This window comes from Montipora capricornis, chromosome 11 (genome assembly GCF_036669925.1).
Source record: "Montipora capricornis isolate CH-2021 chromosome 11, ASM3666992v2, whole genome shotgun sequence".
NCBI classification, from domain to species: Eukaryota; Metazoa; Cnidaria; class Anthozoa; order Scleractinia; family Acroporidae; genus Montipora; species Montipora capricornis.
Window position 1 is genome coordinate 40,532,086 of NC_090893.1, and position 17,500 is coordinate 40,549,585.

General features: G+C 39.3%; 2 protein-coding genes across 4 annotated transcripts in view; one reads left to right on the forward strand and one right to left on the reverse strand.

Annotated features, from left to right (window-relative positions):
* The window catches only part of LOC138024763 (uncharacterized), a 57,054-nt gene extending 50,596 nt beyond the window's left edge, over positions 1-6,458 (reverse strand). The window contains exons 1-3 of the mRNA XM_068871953.1: positions 6,437-6,458; positions 5,722-5,904; positions 412-719 (exon numbers count right to left, since the gene is read on the reverse strand). Of these exons, the coding sequence (XP_068728054.1) occupies positions 412-719; positions 5,722-5,904; positions 6,437-6,458 (513 nt within the window). The remainder of the gene's footprint in view (positions 1-411; positions 720-5,721; positions 5,905-6,436) is intronic.
* The window catches only part of LOC138024274 (uncharacterized), an 847,896-nt gene that overhangs the window by 310,934 nt on the left and 519,462 nt on the right, over positions 1-17,500 (forward strand). The window lies entirely within an intron of this gene.

Consider the following 17,500-nt stretch of genomic DNA (forward strand, 5'->3'; position numbering starts at 1 on the left):
TACGCCACAAAAACATTGATAAGGTATCGGAAAGACAAGGTAAGTCATCTTTGTTGGATTCATGTTCTTTATTTTCGACTCCTAAACACGTTTTCAAATTCCCATACAAGCGCTTATAATTTTAACTGATCGTGATGATCAAATTACGGCACCACTAAAAGCCGGAATCCAGAATCCGGATTGCGGAATCCAAAATCCGGTTTTCTGGTTTTCCGTTTCCTGTTTTCAGATTCCCGATTCTGGATTCCGGCTTTTAGTGCTGCCCCTCAAATTACATCGTTGGCTTGGCGTACCTGTGGTTTTTCGCGTCAAACCTGACATGGAATTTCCTCATCAGGTGGTGCCGGAATTTTCCCATAGAATGTGTTTAAAGAAGTCTGGCAAATCTTCCCTAAAACGTTAATTACAAACCTTTTCTGTCCCATTCTCTTTGTAGGTCGTCCAGTTCATGTTGTCTAACAATGTATATATCTTGTATTTTGTTGTCCATTGATCATCAGTTGGGTTTCCTTGAGTTGCTGTGGCGCAAATGTAGAACTCATAACCAAGGTTGATTTGTAAGAAGTCGCTAGCATTTCCTTGGGTGCTTGGTAACCACGCACCATTTCCGTACAGTCGACACTGTTCAGGTCCATAACCAAATCTGGATGAGGAAGCTGAGGCGATGTCATCTGGAAAACTGCCAATAATGAACCAGCTAATTGCTTGAATCTGACAGCCTAAACAAAAAATAAGGGATTATATTAGCAGGACGAGTGGATTTGACAGCTTTGTAGTTTATGACATCAAAAGTTCAATAACTAATGTGGTTACTTCCAGATAAAAGTTCTTGGCCGCGTTGTCCAGTCGCAGTGCCACCATTACCGCATCTGACTATACATGGGCAAAGACTTAGAGCCAAGTACCAACTAAATCATTTATCCAGAATTAGCATAATTGTCGTCTTGGTTATAATGAACCGGAAGACCTGCAGTGGAAAAGGTTGGCTTTTCATTCGGTGACAACAGACTTGAAATGTAGAGGCCTTATTAGGGGTTTTAGGAGTACGGGATAACTGACAAAGCAATTGTAGGGATAAGGGGTAACCAAGATAGTTTTGATAAGTAATTTTAGGGATAACAGCCTCAGTAATTTTAGAGATAAGGGACGACTAAAACTCCCCTAACAAGGCCTCAATGTAAGCAAATCCAGTAGAAATAATAAAAAGAAAATTGTCCGACTCTAAATGTTGAAGATACTCACTAGCACAACTTTGAAATTTATAGACACCTGATATTTAACAATTAGTCACCGAAGAAAAGGTGAATAATCGTTTTAGTATACACCACACAAGCTGAAAAAAAGGCGAACCAAAAAACTACTTTATTTGTGTAAAATGTGGTCGGAAAATTTAAGATCTCGGCGCCGGCTACTCGGAGAGGAATAGTAATTGGATAATTAACTCTGAGTTAGCCAATCAGCGCCAGCAGAGAGAACTATTCACTTGTGTGGTAATAATTACGAAAGCCGATAAGGGACAACCGCAAAATATTTGTCAAATCCAAAGAAAAATTGGAAATTACAATTATTTTGGCAAATCAGTGCTGAAGAGTTTTTCACATCTGAAATACTTTTAAAAAATCCTATTAAAATTATTGGATCCACAAATAACTTTTCTAAAAATTCGAAAATAGTTTTCAATCCACGAATCACTGTGAAATACACAAAAATATTTTGAAGCTGCAAATAACTTTTGTCACGTGATAGTTGGGCCAGTAGTCAGTCTGCGTCACACGCCTCTCCCGCTTCCAAAATGGTGGAGTTTTGTCTGAAAGGAGTTTACAGTAGAAAGCACGATGGTTCCGTCTGCCATAAATGTGGAATTTAGAGAATTTGGGAACAACGAGGTATTCTGCCGAGGGTGTGGAACACTAAAGAGACGTGAGTAGGAAAGTGTGTTGTGCTATTCGACCATTGATGTCCTAGTTTGAAGATTCACGCCCAATTTTGACATCCATGATTCGACAGATGAGAGACCCAATTAATATTATTAAAATTGAAATTACTTTGAAAGAGGATTTCGTTATGAGAACATTTCTCACTTCTGCTAGAATACCATGCGATTTCTATGAAAGTGAGCACTTTGAAGAGAAGTCTACGTTACTATATATATATACATTTGCCGTGAAATTGACGTCTTAAAGGGGCAAGGTCACGCAATTTTAGGCAATTTCAGCGCTTATCGAATGGTCATAGAATTGACTAAAATATCAAAATAACTGTTCAAAACTATAGAAGAACTCTAACAAAACACAGGGAAGCCAAGAAGGGACATGGATGGACAATCATACTGGAGAGGATTGAAATGGATTGAATTTGCGTAAATTTCAAAAACGTCGGCCCACCTTTTTTCAAATTTATATCAGTCTATATCAAAATGTCATTTACAAAGCTGGAATTATGTGGCCGTGATTTTGCAAATGAAAGACTCTTGCTCTGCCAATTTGACGGTTGGAGCTCATAATTAACAAAATTAAACAAAGTGACCTAAAATAGCGTGACTTAGCCCCTTTAAATTCCCACAACTTTGCTCCCGTCTGACCTTGTAGCTCACTCGGTAGAGCAGCGGTGATCTAACCGAAAGGTGGTGGGTTCAATTCCCACCCTGGTCAGAGTTTTTCTCTGTCCTTGTGTGGGCCCAATTCCGTTAGTAGGGCCAACGCTCACATGGCCAACATGGGTAGAAACTAGCACTTCACATTACCCTCCAATAATTCGGTTAATTCGGAGGACTCTATTCGGGAAATAATCAAATGTCAAATTGAGGTCCCTTCATCACTTCTTGGATATCATGAGTAAGCTAGAAACAAGCTTTACTGTTCCTCGAGACATGGTCATGCAAATTCTACAAAAGTTGGACTGAGTTACGGCTTCCGTAAATAATAATTTCGGTTTTTGAAGGCATTAGGCTAAACATACATGTCTGTTTCTTCAATATAAAAACATGATCTTCTTTCTTAACAAAACGACTTGACACTCTTACGCTACGCTAGAGGACCCTTCTCAACAGCAGAGTAATGAATCCGTTTTCAAGTTCACATACCAATGAGCGCATACAGGATTGCGACTTTTGGTTCTCCCACCCAGTTTTGAATGAGTTATTGATCTTAATGAGGATTGTTACGGAGGCTCTAAAGGGTTTTCCACAGGCACGAGTGAGTTTCCAAAAGGAAGAGGATTACAACAGAGATCTTTTAGATGACAAACATCTTGATATCTGTCTACTACTTTTTTCAGGCAAATTCTAAAGGTTGTCCACAAGTCCCCGACTGTTGCCATGATCGCAGCGGTACGACACTGCCAAAAGTCCTTTTAATTAAAATCTGTTTCGAAAAATAGACCAAAATTCCTTAAAAGATATTTTGAAAATTCCATTAAACTTTTACGTAAAATTAATCTAGCAGAACTTGCATTATTTGTGAAAACATCGTTTGAAGATCGTTGAAAAGAAATTGTAAAAGAATTTGCGAAGAAACGACATTTCGACGCATTGCTTAACACCTGTAAAATGCGATTTACAACAACAACAACAACTTTATTACATTTTTGCACATAATACAGTGTTACGAAAAATAGTATTGCGTGACTAGCGTCACTGTCTAGAAGCTTCGCGAGAGTTCGTAGTTTGTTTATATTTAGGTTTGTACGTAAGGGTTTCTAAATCTGTATGTTTTGTAATCTTTCTATAATTAGATTGATTACTATTTTAGAAAATTCTAGAAGTTTATTGTGAGAGTATATAAGTAGACGAGTCCAAGCGGAGTGTTTTTCTAACTAGTTTTTCACAAACGAAGAGAGTTGGCGTTAGCTATGTCTAGTCAAGTGTGACAGAAGCAGTGTTTCTTCAACGTGCTGTTCAGAGTTTTAGTTCGTGGAAACTATGTTCATTTTGGAATAAATCTTCTTGTTGTTGTTCCGACAACCCTGCGTTCAGTTTACTTTGCAAGCTACCTTTCCTCAAAACGTTCGAACTCGTAACATATAGTAATAACAGACCTGGCACCGCAGGTAGCGAAAGCTAATCGAGGCGGGCCAGGAAAATAAAAATAAATGAAATCTGCTAACCTTTGTTTAAAGGAAAAAGAAACAAATTACAGAAAAGGCAAAAGAAGAACTACTTAAGAGAAACTCGTACTGCACTAGTTCATTTAGGCTACATAGCAAATGCGAAAAATCTGGGACAAACCGGGATCGGATTTTAGGTCGATTTTAGGTCGCATTTTTATTGCTGTCCACACTTTTGGATTCATGAGCTGACGCGACCAGTTTAAGTGCATGGCTTAAACGCGAGTGCTCTGAGATAAAAACCCTTTGCGGCCTCCTTAACTTAGTCTTCGTGCTCCGCGATCCTAAAGAACTACCACAAACACCATAATTTACCACAAACGACGGTAATTTAGGCCTACTATTTACAGGTCGCATTTCAGTCGAATTTGATGCAGATGAAGTTCATGATTCAAGCAATGATATTCAATTAAAGCGATTGTCTAATTGTCTCAGTCTTTATTATAGGCTGTTGTCTAAAAATAGTTGGTAAAAGTTAAGAATCCGATCCCACCAACGCGTCGGCCATCACGTCGGCCAACGCGTCGGTCGACTGTCGGTCGACTGTTGGTCGACTGTCGGCCGACGCGTTGGTGGTGCGTCAGTGGCGTGTCGGTGACTCATTTGGGCCTTATTGATCTGTTGAACACCTTAACATACCTTTTTCAAACTGAACGGAAATGTCTTTGACAGAAAACTTTCACTTCGATATGAAAATAAGAAATTTACTTTTGACTGCCATCTTGTATTTCATAATATTAGAACCCAGTTCCCATTATGACAAGTGTTATTAGAACCCAGTTTTCACTCTGGCAAACGCATGGCATCTTCTAACGCCATCGGCAACAGCCTCTTCGCGATGCGAAGTCGTTTCACAAACGGCAACAGATCGCCCAGCTGCCTTTGCCACTCCTGCTCGATCCTTTTAACTGAAAGTTTCGGGTTTCTCCTTTAGGAGCCACCACATATTAAAAAGTCAATGATCAATAAAGAGTTTAAACTTCCCAATCCTTTATAATGAACGAAAAATAAGCATGTCGGTCGACTTGCAAATCAACTCCCCGCTTTGGTAACCGACCCTTTCCAAAACATCGAGAAGACCTAGGTACTAGTGTTTCATTTTAAAAATGGCGGCTATTTGCCTATCACGTTTTCGTCGTTCCTTATGAAGTTGTTCTTGCTTTCAACTGAAAGAAATAACAAAATTCTAAAGAGTAGAGTCTGTAGTGTGCATGTCGACCAAAGTGTCAGTAATGTGTCGACCAACGCATCGGTAGTGTGTCGGCCGTTGCGTCGGTAGTGTGTTGGCCGACGCGTCGGTAGTGTGTTGGTGGTGTGTCGACCGACGCGTTGGCCGACGTGTTGGCCGACGCGTTGATGGGATCGGATTCTTAACTTTTACCAAAAAGTTGATTTCCTGAATTAGTCTGAATTACATTCATTGTGTCAGCTAGGATTACCAGTCAGTATATTTTAATGAAGTTGAACTCTTGTGAGCATTAAGAGAAAAGTAATTTTGCATGCGAAAGATGTAACAGTTGCATAACTTGCCAAATTACATTATAATCAAGAAAGGCTGGAGGGCAGAAATGAGTAAATCAGTGAAAATACAAGCTTATTATATTGTAAATATTATACCTCTTTGAGCAGAGTAAACTTCCACTTCATACAGTGCGAATGCAGTCAAAGAAGGCAGAGTCAAGGTTACATGTCTTCCCAACACGCTGGGCCAGCAGAGGGCGCGATATCTGCGATTTCCCCTGTAGATACGATCTTCAACAGGCGCTCGACATTCCTGACCTTTTTCAGCTGATCTTGAGGCTAAAAAAGGTGTGAATACAAATCAACATAACTGCACACCAGATCTATGAGTCACTCCATGAAATGATGGCACAAAAAGTTTAAGTAATTCATTTCAGCGGATTCATGAGATTCTCGTTAGAGTTCATTCTTGGTTATGTTTAGAATGCTTTAAACGTTTTTTCTTTTTCATTTTTTTAGTTGAAGTGTTTCGGATTGTGGCAATAAGAGCAAGTAAAACTACAATAGTTTTAAACCTCTACTAACTATGTTTACATCTAGTTTTAAAACAATTATACATTCCAGGCAACATTTGCGTTTAATGTTTATTCATTCATTCGGTGGACATTATGGAGTGATTTACAATAACTTTTGGCTTTCAAACCGAAAGTTAACAAGAGAATGATAATATTATTTCCCTACTGACGAAGTAGGGAAATAGTGCTTTTGTGGCTTGACATCTGTCTCTAAAACAATACTTGATTAAACAATAATTATTGAATTGGATTTTTGTGATATGCGTGAAGAAACAAGCTCCTGAAGCGGAACCCACTTTCCTTGACTTTATTCTGCATGTCACAAAAAATCTCTTTCAAAAAGTGGTTATTATTTCTCTTTGCTCTATAAAGAGCCTTAAAAGCATTAATAAATAGAGGATGATATTACATGACCGCCGGGAATACGAACTTGTCTTTATCTTAGGGTGCTTTCCCTTTGTCAGAACTACCCGGCCAGACACATCAGTTTGCAAAGAAAATGCAACAATTAGAAGGAACACTTGCATGATAACCCCTCGCATTCTTCTGGAGGAGTATCTGTCATCCTCAAAGTGTGTTAATTTAAAGGCGTTGTAGAGTTAGTCCTTCCAAATGCCTAGTCTGGCCGGTCAGTTCTGTCAAATGGAAAGTGTCCTAAGAGTGCTGATAGTACATCTCACGACGGTCAGTGCAGAAAACGAGTGAGAGATACATCAGCGCAAGAAGAAAAAAATCGTATCCCCGCGCGGTCATATACCACGTTCTGTTTACTATACAGATAATAACAATCCAAATCCGAGACATATCAGTTTTTATTCATTTTAAAAGCATCGAAAATTGATCACCTTTACTGAAGAAAGCCGAAGGTAGCTTCACTGTCTTCGTATCTTACAGTAATGACATCAACAGCCACATGAATTCACGCATGAACAGGATGCACTTATATTATGGTATGAAGATATATTATTATATCTGTAACTACGACGACATCAATATCCTCACATGTGAATGATAACAGTGTCTTATGAAATTCATTAATAATTCATGTGGGGAAAACAAAAAAATGTTTGATTAATCAATATCTGTATATCTGATACAGAATTCTCTTATTTACATAAACAGAACATGCATAATAAAAGAATTAATCATCTGGAAGGCAATCATATCGAATCTATCGCTCTGCTGGTATAGTTAGAATGTTAGTTATTAATTGATCATGTATATATACATATAAAATTTTTATTTATTTATTTATTTCACTTTTCTCGGCGTATTACCATGTATTTGCTAGGGGCCTAATCAGCCTCATCAACCCGAGTTGAAATAAAGTTACTTACGTTTCTTTCGATTTTCCCTGTAAAATGTCTTGAATCATCAAAAATATCTAGTGTGCATTAACACTTTAATGCTGACGTTTAATAAGTCATAAACATATGTTACAGATTCATCTTGCACGACGAAGATATCAAATTTCATGAACAAGAAACTGAATCCCGGTATATCATCGACATCTATACATGATAAATAAATTGTTGTCATCATCATCATCATCATCATCATCATCATCATTTTATTTCAATGTTTAAATTTAACAAATTGAAGAAATACACAGCCCGCACATAGCAAAGATAATCGAGGCGGGCTATGTAACTTACAATCAAGTTAATAGTAAAACAGGTAAAGAAATAAAGAACCAAAATAAAAATAAAATAAATAGGTATACAGGGTGTTTCAAAAGTTCGTTCCGATATTTTGTTGCCTTATATTTCAGTAATTACTACAACTACCTCTTGGAAAATTAACTATGTTATTCCTTGTGGATTTTACATCGATTAACTTAAATATTAGTAACCAGTATGGCCTCTTTTATTTTAAATGATATTTTCTAAGCGGCAGGGCATAAAAACGCGTGAGCTCATTAATCGTGTCTAGAGTTGGCATTTTTTCGCCCAAACCTTAGTCTCCTTCTCAGCTAGTGCAGTGTTTCAGGGGCTTGGTCTTTGTACGTTGTCTCGTCAATGATGTTCAGATCAGGCAAGTTTGCCGGCAAGTCGACCATGGGTATAAAAGTTTGGCAAATTTTTCTGACACCATGTCTGATCCACCTTTGAAGTGTGGGCCGGCGCTCTGTCCTGCACGAAGGTCATTGCCTTCTTTGAGCTAAACAGCTGTCTTTTCGTCGGTCCTTTTGTAACCTGCTGCCTTGAGGTTAGTTGACGGTTTCACTTCTGTTTTCTAGAATTTCTTTGATTTAGTACATGGAGGTCTGGCTACTGGGTAAGACAGGGGCGTAGCTAGGATTTTTCAAAAGGGGGGTCACATTCTCCCATACCCTAGGTACTTACTGGTCATCCACGGTGTTTTTGGTGAAAGTGAAAATTTTTCGGATGAGCAGCGAGTGCAACCTATAAAATGGCTGAATACTATCGATCGCAGACGTCCTTGGACAAGGGCGACAAGGGCATTGATTTCAGTCTGCGGTTAACAAAATATCATCACGTGCTAACACTTTTGTGCCTCTGTGGTTTGGAAAGAAACAACCTGAAGAAAATTTTTCACCTGCTTCTTATTTCCTCGGACAAGACTTTTCCTGGGTTACCTGTAATAGCTTCGGCCGGTCTTACTTGCCGTCAACACCGTCTCGCGCTTTTCTCTTTGGGGAGAGCAACAGAAAATAGAGTCACGACATCGGTATTTCCGAGACCGCAGAGCCACAAAAAGTGTTATCACGTGATCAGAATTTTTTTAACTTAAGACTGAGGCAGCGTTTACACGAATGCGGTTTCATTTGTAACCGCGTAGTTTCGATGCCAGTCACATCTTCTGTTTACACGACACCGATCGAAACTGTTGCCGAAACCGTGTCGATTTGAAACCCCTGCCAAAGGTGGAGCGTTTTCAAAACGATGCAGTTTCATCTGTTATGTAAACAGTGAAACCGCATCGATTTGAATACGGTTACTATTTTGGTGCGAAATTTGCATTGTTCAATTCAAAATAGTGAATTTAGCACATAGTGCAGCACTCACTTATAACATCACGACTTTGATTTTCTGGCGAAAACGGTTTCGCATCGATTTTGACGCGGTTTCGAAGTCATGGAACCGTGCCGATGTGAACCGCTTTCGTGTAAACTCTGCCTGAAATCAACGGTCTGTGAAGTGGGCTGAAAAAAAGCCCTTGTCCACGGACGTCTGAGATCAATAGTACATGAAGCAAGTTGCAGATGACATAAATTTCTCTGTTCTAGTCTCACAGATATGGTTTGTATTATGTCGTTGACTGCCACAAGGGGGGAGGGGGGTCACGGGCACCCCAGGACCCCCCTGGCTACTCCCCTGAAAGATGTTTAACTTCGTCAGACCACAACCCGTCATTTGACGAAGTCTACGGCAACGACAGCGCCAAAAAGCAGTAATATTATTGGTCAAAGGAACCAAAATGATTGTAATGTACGTGCGTCACGCACTTTTGTACGTTCCTGTCCCGTACTCGTCAAAACCACTACGTGAAATGACAAAAATTTAAGGTTTTGACGACAACGTGGACAAACTACAGTGAATCTTTCAGTCTCAAATTTTACTTCAAATCCGTCCATTTCAATCCATTTATAGGACACTTCGCCCATATTGTATAATATAACCAAGATGGAATAATCATGAAATACTTAGAACAGCTCAAACTTGTAATTTGAAGTGACGCTTTCGTCGCCGTAGCCGTCGTGGTTTGTTTCAACTGGTATGCCGGGGGAACGTCGCACTCCTGAGAGCCCCATACGATTTGGTTTTCTGGATTCGGGCAGAGACCGGCTTTCTTCCAAGCTTCTCGACAGTTCCAAATACACGGACAAGAAGAGCGTTCATGGCTTGTCGTGTTCCTTACGATGTGTCAGGAATATGCTCATTCCAACTAATCAAGTTCTCTGGTGATGTCCATCCCAATCCATAAAAAGTTCCCCTGCGGCGAATGTCAGAAGTCCGTCCGAAGTAACCAGGACGCCATTTTGTGTGCCACGTGCGATCAATGGTTTCACGCAAGATACATAGGTATGAGCAAGCAATATTATTTGGAAAACCATCACCTTGATTGGGAGTGTGCTTTTTGTTCTCTCCCTAAACTCAGCGGTTCTTTTCTCGACCAAACCGGACTGAATGAGACTCTAACAGAGGTGAACAGCACTCACAATGATCTTAATTATGATATCGCAGTTTCGCTAAACAAAGCGTACTCTGGGGATGACGATGAAAATTATCTTCAACAAGCTGCCCAACTTCTCAACTCCTTAACTAAGGACTTAAAAATTGCTCATCTGAATGTCTGTAGTATCCGCAACAAGATCGACGAGCTAAGAGTACTACAAAGCATTTGTCGTTTCGATATAATTGCCATAAAAGAAACGCATCTGGACAGCTCAATTTCTAATAGCCATTTGAACATAGATGGGATGAAGATCTTCCGCCGGACAGGACAGGACTAAATGCAAGGGAGGTGAGTGAATGTATCATGTTCTGTGCTGAATATTTGAAGGTGACAAATGGTAAAGATTTGGCCTCAAAAGATCTTGAGGCAATTTGGGTCCAGATTAAATTTCCTACTACTTCTACATTATTGTCAGTTATTTACAGATAGGACTGACTTGAATTTCCGAACTTCGAGGACATATATGGTGTCTTTGAGAAGGCGTGGATGAAATCTGACACTATCATTCTACTTGGTGATTTTAACTGTGACCTTCTAGGTATTGACAGCAAAACAGAATCTGAAATTCATCCTAAAACGAGAAGACTGTTGACCTTGTTTCAGCTTTTCGACATGCAAAACATTGTCAACAAGCCTACAAGGATCACACCTGGATCAAGCACATTAATTGATTTGATAGTTACAACAAAGCCCAACTTAATCAACCGCAAAGGCGTTCTACCTTTGGGACTTTCAGACCATTGCCTAATTTATGCAGCTCTTAATTTTAAGCTCAAAAGGCCGCCGCCAAACGTGATAAATGTTAGAAACTACAAACAGTTTCAGGCTGATCAATTCCGGGCTGATATTATAGCTGCGCCATTTCAAGTAGCTCAGGTTTTCGAGGAAAAGGGTGATGTTCTACGGGCTTGGGACAAGTTATTCAAAAATATCTGCGATCTACATGCACCTATGAAGCGCGTCAAGACCCGAAGTCAATCTTCTCCTTGGATAAACAATGAGATCAGACGAAAGATGAATTTAAGGTTTAAGTTGTTTAAAAGAGCGGTTAGCACTAAAGACCAAGAAATTTATGCTAGGTACAAGAAAGTAAGAAATGAGATTACATCTCAGATAAGAATCGCTAAGGCACAGTACTTGAACGACAAGTCAGCTGAAGCTAAGTCTGCAACGGCTTACTGGAATTTAATTGCGGAAGCGACAAATGCAGTCAGAAAAAATAGAATTGGTCCATTAAAGAGGGAGGATGGAAGCCTTGCCGTGAATGATACAGAAAAGGCAGACTTTTCTAATATCGGTACTAGACTTGGACAAGCCAATTGCTATTTTCCACAGCAGAGCGACTGATATCACCGTCTGCGAGGATACGGTCTGGCGCAGACTAAGACCTATTAAACCGAATAAATCAGCAGGTCCAGACGACATTCCACCAAAATTGTTAAAACTAGCTGAGCCTGCTATTGTCTCACCCTTGACTAGCTTATTCTCATTCTGCGCAAACCTCGGAGAAACCTTCACCGATTGGAAGAAAGCTCGCCTGATTCCGGTGTACAAGAAAATGATGAAGCTGGTTTTCTGGATTCGGGTGATGAACTTGATACTTACAACACTAATCTGTAAATAAGAAGGTCTCCCAATCCTCCGCCGTGAGCTTGGAGTATTTCCTGGAAAATTTCAAACGAGGACTTCTTTGCTTCTCACTTAACAGTGGTATCTTCTTTTTTCGCTTGAACGCTTTCTACCCTTTGTTGGTCATATATCTCTATGCCGTTGTGTTCCAAACGTTGATATTGTGATTTTTAACAATCTTTCTTGTTGAATTATTAAGCTTATACATAGCTTTCTCGATTACATTTCTTGCATAGTTTGTCAAAACAGACGGCCGTCCACTCCTTGGTTTGTCTTCGAAGGATTTTCTTTTTGACCACTCGTTCATCTATCGTTCGGCCTTTTTAAACAATTTGGCAATTTCTTTGACTGAATAGTCAGAATACCGAAAAATAGCTGCCTGAGCTCTAGCACAAACAGTGACTGCCTGACAGTGACTGTGATTTACGTGAAAGAGCAGAGAAAATCCAAAACAAAGGTAATAAATTCGAACAGGCAATGTGCGGTGAAAATATGACGGGACAAAGCACGCGCGCTTGCACATTGGGCGCGAAATTTCAAAAGTATTGTCATGTATTCAAATCTTAGAATTGAAATTCCTTTGAACAATTATTTAGATAAATTTACTAACTGAATCAGTTTCAATTTGCCTAAAATTACATTAAATTTTGCGACAAAATGCAATTTTCAATCGGAAAGAACTTCTGAAACACCCTGTACACACACATTCACAGATAGCTAGCATTTACGACATGAAACCATATATAGTTAATCGAGGGACTGGTTATGAAACCTTAGAACCTTCAAAAGCGAGAACAATGTTGTCGCAATCGATGTTGAATTGACCGTGACCCTGCACAATCTTTTGTTTTCGCTTCGCACGGGTTTGCAAATTAGTTGCGCATAATTTAATCGAAGGATTTGATTGGTTATCTTCTCGAAAAAAGGTGCGTTTTGTGCAGGGTCAAGGCCAAAAATACGGACAAAAACATGAAACAAAGGAACTTGTCGAGTTTCATAACCATCTTCATGCATTAACTATGATGAAACATAAGAAAGTAATAATGATAACTAAGGTGTGATTAATGATAACTAGTAATTTTTAAGATTAACGTTGAGACATCAACATAATCATCCTCATTACCAAGCACTGCAAGTAAAAATGGGTGAATTTTGTTTTTAAGTTTGCGCAAGTCAGGCTTCAGGCAATCCCATAGCTTAGCTCCAAAAATGGAAAGCGAATTAAGTCGAATACTCACTCTTGATATATTAACATGTAAGTTACCAACATCAGAAAATCTAGCGTTATATGAATGAACGCCGGTCGGATGAACAGGTGAAAAGATCACAGATATTCTGAGGCGCAGAATTAGTAGATATGTCATGCATAAAAGAACATACTGTTTCAAAATAAAGCAGTTTGAGGGGTAAAACATTAGCGGAGACAAACGAAAGAATAGCATGAGATCTATTACCAGCCGAAGAGCTCGTTTCTGTAAGATAAAGATCTTCCTCAAATAAACCTGTGCAGCTTGGCCCCAGGCAGCAATTCCATAGTAAGTAGATGGGAAAATCAGAGAACGGTAAATTTTGATTAAAGGGACGGAGTGCCTGAATCGTGCATTCAAAAACTCATTAATAATTCATGACAACAGCCTAACAGTCTATCAAAACACCGATAAAACGTCACGTGTATGAGCTTTATATCCTGATAAAACACTCCTCGTTAGTATTCTTTATATAAAGAATACTAATAAGGCACAGCTTGTTTTACTTGTATGCTAATATTCACCTCTCACAATTTGAACCATTTTTTTTAGTTCAGAGGGACACGCTCTTTGTGGAATGTTTTTGAAGCCGTTCAAAAAACTCGCAGCACGTGTTTTAACGGGTTTCAAAACACCAATAAAGCACTGCTGCTTGTTTTTTAACCTTTACATAATTCTAATAACTTTGCTAATTTTAGAGGCAATATAATCGGTATGATAAGTTCAGGTCAAGTTTTTATCGATGAGCATTCCCAGGAACTTTACATAATCTTTACATTCAAGAGAAATATCACTATTTAAATTATTTAATACATAACAGAACTTATACTGTCACTTACTGTGTCAGTATAGCGCGTGAATGCGAAGTGAGTTACTCCTGCTGCGTCTTCAGGCCAGGACTTCGTCCCTCGGTCAAAACAGCACAGGAATCCGAAAAAATGCTTTTTAATGCGTTTAAGCCTTGAAAAAAATTGTCTGGAACAGTAAAAACTGTTTTCAAACTGTGGATAAATTACTGCACAAGAAAGCTGAACTGAGCTATCCTCCTTCTTCTGATGTGGATTGAGCCAAGAGATTCGCAGATTTCTTTAATAGCAAAATATCCGTAATAACCTCTCTAGTGATGCTTGCGATGCGGCACCTTTCCAGTTGACCAGCTTTGAAGAGGTGTCGGTTGAAGAAGTGAATCATCTTATCAAGACTGGTTCTATAAAGTAGTGTGCTTTGGATCCATTTCCTGTGTGTGTGCTCAAATTCTGCCATTTTGACCTTCTGCCCGTGATTACTAAAATGATCAATCTTTCGTTGGAGACAGGAACTGTTGAGGATGTTCTCAAGGAAGCGCTGTTGATCCCTTTATTGAAGAAGGTGAATTCTGACTTTGAGGTTTTTAGTAATTTTAGACCGATTTCGAATCTAATGTTTACTTCCAAATTAATTGAAAAGGCTGCTGCTCATCAGTTAACTAGCTATACTTTAAGAAATGATCTAGGTGAAGTTTTCCAGTCTGCATACAAGAAATTGCATAGTACTGAAACAGCTTTGCTTAGAGTTCAAAATGATATCCTGCGAGCTATTGATAGTCGCCGCTCTGTTCTCCTTGTTCTGTTAGATCTATCTGCAGCCTTTGATACCGTTGATCATTCTATTCTTTTCCAGCGATTGTCACATCGTTTCGGTATTAAGAGCAAAGCACTTTCCTGATTTAAATCTCAACTCACTAATAGAAAGCAGTTTGTGATGGTTCGGGATGGAAAGTCCACTAGTCCAGATCTTTTTTGTGGTGTACCTCAAGGCTCAGTCTTAGGACCTATTTTGTATTAACTGTACACGTCACCGTTGGCGGACATAGTTAGATTTCATGGGATGTGTTTTCTCTTCTACACGCAAATTTATCTTTCATTTGAGTCATCTTCGATGGTTGACAAACTTTCTGCTCTTTCCTGCATTGAGGCCTGCATTAGTGATATGATATAAATAAGTGGATGCTATCTAATAAGCTTAAGCTTAATAATAGTAAAACGGAGGTGCTAGTCATTGGAGCGCCACACCGCCCTCACCAACAGTTTGATCTCAGTTTACTTGTTGCCGATGAGCATGTAGTACCTACTTCATCCGCGAGAAATTTGGAAACCGTCTTCGATGACAACATGACACTTGAGTCTCACGTCGCTGCTATTTGTAAATCTGCTTTTTTTCACATTAGGAATATTGCTAGAATTAAGCGATATTTGTCTCAAGCGAATATTGAGACTCTAATTCACGCGTTTGTTACTTGTAAGTTGGACCACTGTAATTCGCTACTTATTGGCTTCACCTTCAGAATTGTGCTGCTTGGTTGGTTGTTGGTGGTCGTAAATACGACCCAGTTACGTCAGTGTTACGTCAGCTTCATTGGCTACCGATTGAGAAGCGTATAGTTTACAGGATAAATTGCTCCCAACCCATAATGCTCTGCAATGATTTAGTTCCCCTCTATACATGTATGTGTGATAGGCTTGAGCTTCGTATTCCTACTCGCAGGCTTCGATCATCTGATAATTATGTTTTAAATGTTCATCGGTACAATCTCAAGAGTTATGGTGGTAGAGCTTTTTCCGTTGCAGCTCCTAAATTATAGAATAATTTGCCACTAGATATAAGCCCTAATGTGAATGTGTGCATGTTTAAATCTAAGCTTAAGGACTTATTTGTTCAAGTATATAGTTATTATTGACACGTTTTTTTTTTTCTTGGATCTAGTTTTTACTTTTGATTTTTATTTTTGTAAAGCGCCTTTGGACACTGGATAAAGGCGCTACAAAAATGCCTACTTATTATCATTATTTCTTGAATTAACCAACTATACAATTTTGTCTCATTTCTATGAAATAAATTTCAAATAACCAAATATATCCGCAATCTAGAATACGAGAAAGGTCATCACTATATAGTAGGCCTAGTTGTCATATATATCATATATCTTTATTTACCCTCGGATTTTTAGAGTAGCTTGGTGTAGCTAATTTCTCCGAGCATTTACCCCCCCCCCCCCCCAACCATGATACACCATAGAAGACAGACCACAACACCGGGCACTACATGCCCTACTCTTTGCGACAAGTGTGCGGGTTCTTTTACGTCCCACAGGATTATGACCATTGAAGGGTTGTGAGACGGGACCTCCGGCTTATCGTCCTTATCCGAGAAGACTAGAAAGTCTAACCATTTGCAGATGTAATTACAAAGGCAGCACTTTCTCCTCAATTATTTAAAGACCCTGAGTGTTGGTCCGGGAGTTGAACTTACGACCTCCCGCGTGACAGCCCGGTGCTCAACCAACTGAGCCACCGGTGCGCGCACACATCCCACTTGTTGAAAGATGTTCAAAAATTCAGATGAAAATTAAGGTTAAAAGACAACGTAGGTATCGATAATAGCCGTTAATTAACTTCAAGATCATACAACTTAATACAAGTCAAAACCAAGTGTGAAAGAGAATAAAATTCAGTTCCCATTCGCTGTTGCCAAACCTTGAATTTCGAAAAAAGAACTGGAGGGGAGATCTCGACTTTAACTACCAAAAATAAAAATGGTGATAAAGCACTTTAACTTGTTTTAAAACGAGTCTGGTTAACTATGTAGCTGTAAGTAATGCAAGCTTTGAAACACATAGCAACGTTCTGTAAAGGTTAATGCCACGAAGAGCCAGCTTATTTGTGAATGATGCTAAAACAAATTTTATTTTATATTTTTAAAGCATGACAGTAACTACAAAATTCTCAGTTATCATTTTAAAATTAAAACGTTACTCAGATGATTAAAAGGTAACTGAATACTGTCCGATTCTCAGCTCTGAGTTATTCGCTGTCTCAATGCTTCAATGCCAAAAAGCCAAATAAACATAATTTTACCCAGTTATTTTGTTTGGTAGATCAGACCCCATTTGCTCAATAATTGCTGTATCCAGTGGATAGGACGCTATCCAAAATATAAAATATAGTTCACGTTGAACGTTGGGAGGCTCGGTAGCGTCATGGGTAGTGCGCTCGACTTCGGAGTGAGTGCCCAGGGTTCGGGCCCTGGCCGGGGACATTGTGTTGTGTTCTTGGGCAAGACACTTTACTCTCATGGTCCGGCAAATTTAATGGTGGGGGTAGCCCTGCGATGGACTAGCATCCTATCCAGGAAGGTGTGGGGGAGGGGAGGGGGAGTAGAAATACTCCTAGTCGCTTCATGCTACAGAAACCAGGATAAGCGCCGGCCTAATGGGCCCCTTGGATTGTAAGCAGACTTTACCTTACG